General features: G+C 34.6%; 1 protein-coding gene across 1 annotated transcript in view; it reads left to right on the plus strand.

The window, feature by feature from the left end:
* Positions 1–12,602, plus strand: part of ZFPM2 (zinc finger protein, FOG family member 2) — a 311,239-nt gene that overhangs the window by 79,641 nt on the left and 218,996 nt on the right. Inside the window, exon 3 of the mRNA XM_050709069.1 lies at positions 3,041–3,142. Coding sequence (XP_050565026.1) covers positions 3,041–3,142 — 102 coding nt within the window. The remainder of the gene's footprint in view (positions 1–3,040; positions 3,143–12,602) is intronic.

Below are 12,602 nucleotides of genomic sequence, written 5' to 3' on the forward strand. Positions count from 1 at the left end.
AAGGAAATTCTGTAAGTAAATAAACTCCTTTGTGCTGAACAAGTGTTGGTTGCTAAAGTAACATTAAGGGGACAGAAGAGAAAAAAAGCTTGAGAGATGTATTTTGTTATTAACTCTTGAGCTAAGCCTCCTTTTGGCTTTTTAAAGTTGCAGTCTGTGTAGCAGAAAATGGATTGACTTGGCCATTTTCATCTGACCTTGATACTCCTCTGAGCCTAGGTTAGAATTGCTTCACAGTAATACCCAGACAATTGGTTTCACAAGCAGATTGCTTCAGTATGGAGGGAGAGTAGTGTGGGGATACAGTAGTCAGATACAGTAGTTTTAGATACAAAACAAAGTTTTCTTTATTGTAAATTTTCCATATTTTGTTCTATTTGCACAGGACATGTATTAATTCATGAAAACTTGGTTATGGAAAACACGTAACAACATACTTCATGAGACACTGAAAAAACAAGTTAATGAAAAGTTAAGCCATCTGCTAACATAAATTTTCAGATCTTTTCTCATCTCCCAAATACTTAATTACTGTGGTCTGTAGGTTGTATACCTAAGCTGTAACTCTGTCCTTCTTTTGCCCTTCAGCCCAATCTTTTCACATAAGTTTCTCCCCCTCCTCTTTCAATTCTAATAGTTTTGTTTGTTTGATGTTCTGGTTGGTTGCATTGATTGAAAGAATGCTCAAATTTGCATGCTAACGCCAGGTTTGCATATATTATAACCTGGAAAAACTTTCTATATTTCGGAGCTTAAATTTTCCATGCTTGGGCTTTATCTAAAATAATTGTTGTTGTTTCTATCTTGTTGTTACTGTTGTTCTTATTTGGTCCATAGACATCTATTGTTTAAAGTGGAAGAAAATAATTTCCTTTAGTATAAAAATTCCATGAAAAGAACATTTGAAGAGCTGTATATGGTGATTATACAGCTTGAGTTAGAAACTCATCATCAGAATAGTCCTAGCTGTGAAGTGTTTTCTAGCATTTTGGAAAGAGCTGGAGTTGATCTTGCCAGGTTTGTGTCTTGGTAAATTGTCCTTTGTGTCCCTTCAATAACAGGCAATTTGTTGCAGCTGTAGGTAGCTATGAAGGTAGAAATAAGAAGGTAAAAATATCTGATACATTCTTTAGTCCACAAAATTACAAAGAAAAAAAAAAAAAGCAGAGCTCTTTTGGTTACTACAAGCTAACTGCACAAATGCTAGTTCAAAATAGGGTAGTTGGTAAAACCAAATAATCAATAAGACTACTTGATAGCTTTTTCTGCATTACTCCTTATGAATGTCTTCTGAAAGGTAACTTCAGATTGAACTTCAGCACATGAGCTTCAAATGCCTTGGTAAAAGTATACAGCGTGTTTAATAAAAAATTTTACTAGATATTTTTGATTTATTTTAGCTTTAGATGAAAATGAATACACTGAACTATATTGTTAGTACTTAAGAATTCATTTTCGTTATCCGAGTCTGGAGTGAATATAGTGTTGTGTTTGTGTGAGAAGTAGTTTACCAGTTTCTTATATGTAGGATTTGAAAAATTGTTTGCAAGAAAGAATATGTTAATATAAGATGTTACATGTGCTCATGAAGTTAATACTTTATAGTGTTTGTATATGATCATGTACTTGAAAACTCTGGGTCGCAATCTTATCTGGTATAAATATAGCTCCAATGATAATGTATGGGGATCTGGCGTGGTTTGTTGTAATCACATTTCTCTACCTATGTTGCTAATAAAAGCTTTTGTTATCATAAGTGGGAAAAAAAAATGCAAGTTACTACTTAATTGCTCTGCTTTTTTCTCCTTGCTTTACTGTTGTCAAATCAACAAACAGTCTGATTTCCGAATTCAGAAATATACAGCATTTTTTTTAATGATGCCACTTTTCTGTGGAACTCATTTTTTTTTAAAGTTTGCTTCTAGATTGTTATAAAATGTAAACTGCAAATCAGTCCTGTTTGATCGATGTAGTTAATTGAGCAGCTTCGATTTCTCCCATTCTTCAACATCTCTTCCTATTCAAGGGTTTTTGGATTAATTAATAGTAAAAAAAAATAATAATAATAATTCTATAAATGCACCAAATTACTGGCTGGGATAAGCAGCCTGACAGATCATTTAGCACATTACTGTGGCCATACTATTTTGTGTTAATATCTGAACCCCTCACCTTCAGTTTGTATGTTTGTAGTAGTTATTTCAAAGTATTTTTGCATAGAGCTTAACTAGTAACTTTCTTTAACCAAAATAATTTCACTTTCAACCAATAATTCTTCAAATAATGATTAAGTGGCCACCTCTAAAAATTTACCTGATTGTAATGTTCATTATGTCCTATGTGCTACCTTGAACTGGATAGTTTCTGAAGGCAGACAGATATTCTCAGATTGGTGGTGAAAACTCTCAAATTCACTGCAAATGCTATTTTTTTTTAGATTAAGCTTGATGGGGAGAAAGCTGTCATAGGGTAGCTGGCTTGAAACCTTTAAGTAGAAATTCCTTAAATGCCTAAATACCATAGATTTGGTCTCCCACTAGTTGGCAGGAAAGCCAGCATAGTTAGTAGACCATGTATTTGTACAGTGTCATTAATCTGCAAAGCATAAGCAACAGTTAGGTGTCAATTCAAGAAAACATTTAAGTGAAAGAATATTTTCCTTAATCACCCCTCTAGCTGGGGAGTAATGAGCTCATTTGTTTCTCTCATTTATGCATATAAACTTAATGACTTTGTATGTAAGTTTACAGAATAGGTCCTAGTTGTGATTCTTTTTTTTTTTTTAAGCCTACGGCGTATACACTGATTACCAAGACTTGTCTCTCCACAGAGCTGGAAGGATTGGAGCTTGTTTTTGTCACTGGGAACTCACAGACGTTTACATGTCTAATAATACATTTTTTTCCCATTTCCTCTCTGTTTATCAATATGCATATATTTTCACTTACATATAAGCAGTTATTTGGATATTGCAGGAGAACTGCCTAAAAGTCATTATTGAAATATCTCAAAAAGGTATTTCTTGGATTGTTTTTTTCAGGCAATGAAGAAGGCATCCAGGAGGCAGCAGAATCTGAGGGTGATGCAAGGCCAGAAAAACCAGGGCAGCTTGCTGTGGAGGCAGAAGATTGGGATGGGCCAGGTAGGAAAAAACAACTGAACGCCATGAGAAATCTCTTAAACTAGAGATTTCCTTTATTATTGTTGTTGTTGTTATTATTATTATTATTATTTTATTGGCTATGTTCTGCCTTGTATTGTTTTTTAATGAACTGTTTCTTTTACGATCCTTTGGTGTCCAAGATATTAATGAATAGGGACTAAGAGAGAGATCTTGAGTAAAAAACGGTTCTGGCTATACCATTGTGTAAATTGTTTCACATGGAGTATCTTACACATCTTCTTGATATAAAGGAAAGTGTTCTTGATGCTTAAAATTTTAGGGTTAAAATTTATCAGTAAATTCCCAGTTCCATGGCTGTATTAAGATCGAAGTTTTTCTGCTGTATTTTCTGAGGCCAGACCAACCAAACACCATTGTACCCCCACAAGCTTTGTGCCTATATTTAGCAGCATGTTGAGATTCAAAAATAGGTGTGGAAACTACTGACATTTTCAAGAACTTTGATTACCAGTTTCAACTTGATAGAAATCATTTAGCACACCTGGTTATTGATTTTGGTTGAAAGAGAAACTTAGATTGTAGTCAATACGCTGTTAGAAGTTCACAGGAAAACATTAATTCATGTTAATATTTTTCTATTATACACTTCTAAGGAGGCACAAGCACAGTGTTGCTAAGGTATAAAAAGTGATGGTAGCATGGGAATACTTTCCAAATATCTGTTCAATATAAATATGTAAAACCTCTGTTGTATCATAAAAGTACCTAAGACAAAGGGGTCAGCTGTATTTTTGAATGAGGTGATTTTGCAGTTAAGTTCATCAGTGTTTTCATGGGTATGGACTCTAGGTAGGGCCTTAAAAATCCATTATATTTAATATATTTTAATCGTGCTGTTGGAAAATGTGCATCTGAAGCTAGACATACACTTAGAATAGCTGTATCTCTAATAGACGTTTTCCCTAAAAAGGATGAACATGTCAGAAAAGAGTTTCAGAAGTGTTCTGTCAATAATTTATAATTCAATAATAATATTTAATTAGAAAAAAAAATCCTATATTTCAATCACATTTTCATCCTTGCTTGATTTTGCAAATTACTGTGTGCTCTTCATGAGGAAAAGAATAACGCTAATGGTAATTTTCTGAAACCAGCACCTGGAAAATATAATGCAAACAAAAATGAAGACATAGTAAATCTGATTATTATGATGTCATTTAAAATGTTCTTAATGATAATATACAAGTAAGTTGATACTTTATATAAAGCACTATGGTGTTATATGAAAACAAGATCTTGTAATAAAATACACTACAGTACATTTGAAGTAATACAAAAGGCATCCGTGGATGGACCAGAATAACCTTTTCCAGCTTCACTGCAGATTTAAAGGCTGTCAGTGATTAACATATGACTTGAAAAAAAAACATTATAAATAAATTCTATCTTAAATAGATACATTTTTGTTCATTGTTTAGTGTATAACAGTATTCAACATAGTTGAAAATGTATTTGTGTTGGCTGTTGTCTTTTTTTATGAGCTATCTTATAGAAATGTTAAAGATACATTTTTATGACTTTTTTCTTGGAAAAAATGTTCAGTTAAACAGCAAGATATCAAACAGTAAGATGTGTAATACATATTCTGGTAATACATATTTATTGTTTGCTTTGACATGGGTTACGGTTTAACTTCAGCAAATGGTTGGCCAATGACATGAAATGAAGAGCTTTGTTTTATTTAAGTACAGATTTTTTAAAGGGAATAATATATATGAAGGTTGGAAAGGAATGGATATGGACTCCATGACATGCTCTCCATCATGCATGCTTTCTGAAATGAATTTGGTTATTTATTGATATGGAGAAAAAAAAAACAAAAAAACAAACCATCAACAGAAATTAATTTCAGCCATGCAGTACAAGAAAAATGATAACTTCTTTCAGATCTTTGAAAAAAAAAAACACAAACCCAAAGCATGAAATATTTTGCTTATTTAGGGGTTTGTGGTAGCACTGCAGAAAAAAAGAGTCATTAAAAACTTAGGTTTACTTAACTTTACCTGCTCACCGTATAGATGCTACCTTTATGAGTAGTTTGTCATAGTTTGTTATGGAATCTACATCTGGTCTTTCTACTGAGATAGAGCTCTCTCAGAAACCAAGGAAACGTGTTCTTCATGATGCAAGTTGGTAGACTGATAGTCTGAACTGTGACAACTTGACAACTCAAGGAAAATTGTTTATAAATTTAGAGCTCTCCCTCCCTCCCTCCCTCCTTTCCTTCCTTCCTTCCTTCCTTCCTTCCTTCCTTCCTTCCTTCCTTCCTTCCTTCCTTCTTTATGAAAAATCTACAGTTAAATGTGCTGTAGCTTCAAAGAGTTTCCACTGATGCAGTCTTTCAAATCACATAAACTTGTGACCTTCAATAAGGAATACTTGTGACCAATAAGGAATTTCTGCAGTGATAATGCCTACTCTATGTAGTCACTTTGTTACCTGAATATATATATATATTTTAAGTTATCTGTAATTTTCATTGGTTTTGTCCTATTTTTTTTGAAGTTCTTTTTAATGAGAAAACAACTCTGAAATAATGGAAACTGAGGTCAATAGACTGTGTATAGACACACAGTAAAGGACCTGATTCTTTTTCCTTTATGGCCAACAGCAAAAGTAAAAAAAATAATAAAAAAAATAGTCTGCAAAGCAAGACTGGGCTTAAACAAATTTTATATGAAAAGATTTATTTCTTTGAAAGTGCAAGTAGAGATCATTTTACAGCCTTAAATATACTGTTTGTTATCAGATGGATGCCTTGATATGTGTAGATGCGCACAGTATACACATATAGTAATATGCATGCATTATACATATCATAATCCTTTGTATTATTGCTAGGTTATCAGTGCAAATGAAGCTAGTGATCAGTGTTTTAACAGATAATGAACAAAAAGAGTATCTCCTACATGTCTTCTACAAACTATCAGTCACACAAGAATAGGATCATCCCCTTTTTTACTGCATATCTATTCTATGTAAGCCTGCCTAACTTGGGGAACTGTGAATGAAATATCCTAGAGGTTCCATGCTTCCATACCAGAACTCTTCTTAATTCACATTCAGTATACTGTCAATTATTTCATCCTTATTCCCTATATAAGCTATTACTTTCACAGCCATATAGGAGCACAGCTTTCTTGCAGAACATGTTGAATTTGTGAGTTGGATAGTCTTGAAAGTCAGTGTCAGAAGTTCTTTTGATATGTATCTGAAATTATCCTAGAAAGTGAGATAATGTGATTTGTCCACATAACCAAAATGAAAAAAAAAAAGGCAATGGAAAAGAAGACTTACAACTCTCTTTGTCATTTTATGGTTATTTTTTATGTACTGTTTACATTCATCTACACATTAAGTGAAAGTTTCCCATGTGTAAAATTCTGCCTCCAGTAAATCAACAGAATTTCTACTATTGATAATAGTAGAGCGGGATGAAGTCACAACTCATGTGAAATCTCAGGAGACTCATAATGACTCATATACATATATCAAAGAACTATAGAAAAAAACATATACGATGGTTAAATATAACAGTGTAGTTTCTTTTTATTACCATTGCAAGTTGGTGTTTTTCTTAAAATATATCAGAAAGGGTAAGAAAAATAGTAAATACAAAATTAAATAGTGCTTTAAAGTAATGATATGCTGTGTGTGACACTGCTATGAATTTTTAATAAAAGATACACTGAAACAGTCTTTCATGTGAATTCTGAAGTATTGCTTTAGCAGGATGTGGATCAGAAAGATCCTTGTGAACATTTCACATGCCAGGTTCACATTTTTACCTGTTACAAAAGGTAGTTTGAAAAGCTTTTCTGAATAGATTTCCTGTAACCATTCATAACAATTGCTGTAAATATGTATTGATTGTTGGGCTAAATCTGCATTATTTACTAATACTCTAAGCAGTTTGGGTTACAAAGCAAGAGTGTATAATATGGATTGGAATGGTTGGTAGACCACTGCAGGATGGAAACAGATATTAATGATAGTCTTTTTTTTTTTTTTTTTTCTTTTCTTTCTTTTTAAACCAGCCCTAAGAAGGACTTGGAGATTACTGTCCTGATTTCGTTTCTTTTTTGATTGGGGGATGTGGTAGATATAAGATCTTGGAAATGCTATTTGATGTAAATTAACAAAAATCCATGAAACATAGTTAACCATAGATATAGTCTGACAGTAAGAAGAATATTGTGAAGAAGGAGAGGAAATCATAGAATGACTGTGTGTTACTCTGACAGTGAATCGGTATTATCTCTGCTATCAGATAATGCAGTTATCATTAATTTTCACATTTGCATTTCAATCTTTGGAAGGAAATGACTCTTGCCGGATGAAGATAAGAGCTCTGTACCACTATAATGAACCATCATTTTATCCCGATGCTTTGTATCCATATGAAAATGAGGCTGGGTGGTGGTGTGGTATGTGAGGAAGGTGGGGGGGGGGGGGTCACAGAAACATTATAACAAAGTGTCAAAATCACTACAGACTTTTGGAGCCCTTTACGAAACAAGAGGCAGTCTAAATAAATCTTCTGTAGTGAAGTGGGTATTGGATTAAAAGAAGAGAGCCCAGCTCCTATACCGGGGTGTTGGGAGGGGGGGTAGAGGAGCTGGGGAGGATTTCTGTGGATCTTGATCTGATTCTTTCGCTAGTTCGGAACTAAGAGGGGGCCATGCAGAAAGTAGGGGGGTAATAGTCATCAAATTAACCCATGGACTGCAGGTCTTATTTGGACACTTGAATACTATTGAGGTTGGTGAAGCTAATGGTAGTGAACCACTGACTTCATGGTTTGGTTCTGATACTGGAGCTGTTTTGGGAGGTCACCACACCTGTGTGTTAAGTGTTTCAAATAATTTTCACTCTTGTACTTAGAACTGAACCAGGTCTTCAAGGACTGTGGTGTTCCCAGGCCTTTTCATGCATAGCACAGCTTACTGTTGATTACCTGAAACTCTGTCAGCAGTGCAGACCTCTGCAAGGCATTGTTCCATTTGAGGTCTGATTGCTTAACTAAAACCATTTTTCCCCAAGTACTCTTTCATTATATTCACCTTGTTTAACCTTAGTAGTGTACTTAGTGACTTTATCCGTACATCATTGTGACTCGCTATCAAATGTCTGCTACAAGCATGAACTCTTGAAGACATCCCACCCATTTTTTGTGACAAAAGCTGAGATTTTTATATCATCAAATGATGGTAAAAACTGGTATTTAAATCTACAATATTTTAAAAGTCAGTATTAGCGTATAACATGCAAGCATTTATAGGAGCACCAGGATGTGGTGCTTTTGTCCAGGGGTAGTGCTGAGGTGGTGGGACTGAGGAATTATTCTGCTGGCTGTAGCAGCTGGTGAAAACCCTTCTGAGGGCCCCACCTCTCTGCTCTAACCTGATGAGCATGTTCCTCTTTTAAAGAGAAGATGCAGGGCTAAGAGCTGTAAGGAAAACTGGGCTACACATATGTTAGTGAATTCAGTAGTCACAGAAACTGACGAGTACTTATCAGTGAAGTGCTAAAAATGTCCCTGGCATGGTTGTGGTTGAGGCCAGCTGACACTCTTCCAAAATAATTCCCAAATTTCAGGGAGCATTGCAGGGAGCCTTCTCCATAGGTAATTTGTATTCAGTAACCTATTGAAAGGCTAAGGGAGTCTCCCAGCACATAGGTGTGGCCCATTTCATACTATTTAGCCTCAGTGCCCAGAACTTTCCTTTGGCACATGTAATTAGCTTTCCTTTATGAGAAGGAAGGTTTCCTTCCTTCTTTTACACCCTCGAACAGATGTTGCTAATACAGAAACTGTCTTTTCTGCAAGGCAATTGATCTTGTTGCCAGGCTGTTCCCTCTAAAAACCTGAAAGATGAGAAAATGAGAGTGGTTGTGTGAACTAACATGGAAGTAGCAACCTAATATTTGCAGCCATCTTTCCCACATGCAAGCCTGTTTGTAGGAAACAGGCTGTTGCATGAGCTACTGAGTAGGTGTAATAGATAAAATCAAGTCATGAGGAGAATTTTTATTCTACATCCACTCCTGACCGTATGAAATGATGCCAGCTAACCAGAAATGGCAGTCACCAAGGCTTTAAAAGAAAATTGAGGTGTTTCCTCAATAGGCAGTACTAAGTATTGAAAATGAAGAGATATTTATTATCTTGAAGTCACTTGCTCTTATGGTGACTTCTGTGGCATCCATTTCATGGTTCAAGGTGCAAATACTGTAAGATTCTGTAAACTTGGAGATAAACCTTACCGTATTTGACTTGTGACATAAAATATCAATGAGGAGTGAGTTAATCACTGGCTACTGGAGCCCTTATCAAGCACTCAACTGTTTTGTCATTAGAGATGCCATTTCCTTAACATTGTTTCGTGCAAGTAACACATACGTAAATTTAAATTCTGTTTCAAAATTAGGTGCTATGGAAATGCACCTAGTTTAGAAGTAACGTTTTGTCATATGTACATTTTAAATGTGTAGAGCTTTAATTTTGTTTGGACAAGTAGCCTTTTAGAATATTTTCAAACGCAGAACTTCATTTTAATGCTTGTCCAAATGCTTCAGAAAAGTGAAACTATGTAAAACCTTCAAGTCTATTAGCGTTTAGTTTAATGGCATTTGTATAATATTTCTGGGCCTTTATTTACCCAGTTGTGAAATATTTACTTGATGTAGCATGGCTTTTCATTTTCAGTATTTTAGGTGTAAATTGTGCTTTGGAAACTACCTTAATCTGCAAGTGGGCAAGTTTTCAGACTAAGTAGACTCAATTTCATTTGATCCAGGACCTTCCTAAATTCTTTTCTACTTGTATATGTCCAGCATGAGGCAAGAACATCATCCTGAATTGTAAAATGCACTGGACTCTGAATGAAAAGTGATACACATTATAATTGTATTCTATTTTGATTGGCGTTTATGTTTCAAGCACAAAGGACTTCTTGTTCTCTGAAAAAAGTTGATAGCTGGGAAAGGCATGTGCAAGGGACAAATGATCAGATTCACTAGGTACTTCACTTTGGACATGATACACTATATAGTGGATATTATGTGAAGTACAAATCCCTGTAGGTCACACAGTGAAGGACTCGTAGTCTGTGAAAGTCTGCAGGGAATCAATGAACATCTGCATTACAATACATTGTTTCTTGTAGTTTCATGCACCAAGGGACCTGCAGAGGCTGGCAGAAAGCTTTGCACTTTTCAGCTGTCTCCACTGTAGTGTGGTCATAAAGGCAATATAACACCCCGGTAATTGCAAAGGACTAGGAGACAATGTCTGTTTTGGGAAGCAGATGGGGTGAGAATCAAAAGAGACGTGTAATTGGTTCACAACTGTTTTGCTCTTTGTTGTGTTTTCCTCGTTAATTCAACTAAGATTATTGCATGCAGAATACTGCATAGCAGCATTGCCTTGAACAGCTGAAGGACAGATGTGTTAATACAATGAACTATATGCACAACATAGCGTTATTTACCATGCAACACAATAGTGCAGCAGTTGGGTGCAAGCACATACTGAGCAATGTTAGTGCCTTTATTACTTAAATTGGCAGCTTTCTTTTGGTTTCTGTTATGTGTCCTGTGTTCAGCATATATAATTAAAGAACATATTTTGATTTTCAGAATGTATTTTCCTCCTCCCTCACTTATTTTCTTTCTGTTAAGACATCATAACATAAAATTTTAAATAATGTAACCAAACAAACGCATTATCACCAGAAGCCATTATACCTCCATTTGAGAGAACCAGCTTTTGCTGAAAGTAAATTTAGTGTGATGTGTCAGTGACAAACTAGATATGAATATTTACCCAATAAAATTACACAGTTCAGAATGGTTCTGAGTCTGGAAATGGAGCTGAACCGTGTGGTCATGGGATGGCAAGAGTGTCCTAAGGGCAATATCCCTGTCTAAATTCTGACCCTGACTTTCTCAGTATTTGTGTTTAACTTAATGATACCAGATTAACACACATTTTATTTTAGGATTTTAATTATCTTATTTCATTTTTTAGGCCATTTTACCATTGCATGCCCAAAGGAGGGGTATGGATTGAATAGTAGATCTTACTTTGTCTCCCTGATGTAGGCTTCAGACAAGGGTGTGTGTAAACCACCTTTGTATACAAAGTGCAATGGTGGTGATCACTGGAGAAGTGCTGGTGTAAACTTTTATGCAATCATTCAACACTTATTCATCAATATGACAAAAATAAGCATGGTTATCTTAATAGAATCAGACTTCATTTTTGTTTAGTTAAAATATATTTAAGTTATTTAAATATGTTCTAATGAGAGTCAGTGAAAGAAAGAAAGAAAGAAAGAAAACAAACAAAAAAAACCACAGAATCAAATAGTCAGAAACATGGCCCAGAGTTAAAAAAAAGAAAAGAAAAGTAATATATATACTTATATGTACATATATTTGGGTAGGCAGATAAGAATTAAAGCCTATGTGTCTGGAAAGCCTTAACGGCGCAATGGCACTAGTGCCTAGTTTTTCCTGCAGTCAGCTTGTTAGTTTAGACTTTCCAAAAGAGCTGTGCAGAGGCCATATGAGTTCTTGGCTTTTTTTTTTTTTTTTAACCTTACTCTTTCCCTTCCTCCCATATATCCTTTATCTCCCTCAAGACCCTCAAACAATTTATTCATGCTGGAAAACTTGAACAGATGAACAGACATACTTGGCTTCTCAACATATTCTTGGGATTACAGATAGAAAAACTTTCCAGTATTTTTTGTAATTTTGTCTTGAGTAAGTATTCCAGGATTATGCAGTGGCCTATTGTTTTTTTATGAAGAAAAATTGGCTGATACATTTCAGGGATTGAGGATGAAGTTGTAAAAATGATATGTTACTTAAAGAAAATACTCAAGTGGGATGATTCAGGTCTGTGCTTCTCTGATTTTATGGCGATATAGTTTCATTAATATCAAAGGTACTTCATCAGCATAAAACCACAATGATGGATTATTATGGATAATTTAGAAAGATAAGATAATGCATATTATGGACATAATGTTCCAGAGTGGTTCATATATGTGTTTTGGGATGGGTGGTTCTTAAAGGAGACTGAATTTCAAATGACATCATTGTGTGAAGAAAGGACTTCATTAAGTTATCTGAAATTTAGTATTTGTATTGTGGTGCCAAAGCTACTAATCAGTTAAGAAATCTTTGGCTTACATCTATAAATAAATGCTAGTTCTTAAAATAAAAAAAAAAAAAGAGAGAGAGACTATCTGGGAAGCAGTCGTGATTAGCATTCACTGAGAGTTTTTTTAGGTGTAATATAGTCATGTATACAATGTTGATAAATGTATACAGTAATACATTATTAATATATTATTATATTAATATATATAATATATAAATGTATACAATATTGTAAATGCTTCAT

This window comes from Cygnus atratus, chromosome 2 (genome assembly GCF_013377495.2).
Source record: "Cygnus atratus isolate AKBS03 ecotype Queensland, Australia chromosome 2, CAtr_DNAZoo_HiC_assembly, whole genome shotgun sequence".
In the NCBI taxonomy this organism is placed as follows: domain Eukaryota; kingdom Metazoa; phylum Chordata; class Aves; order Anseriformes; family Anatidae; genus Cygnus; species Cygnus atratus.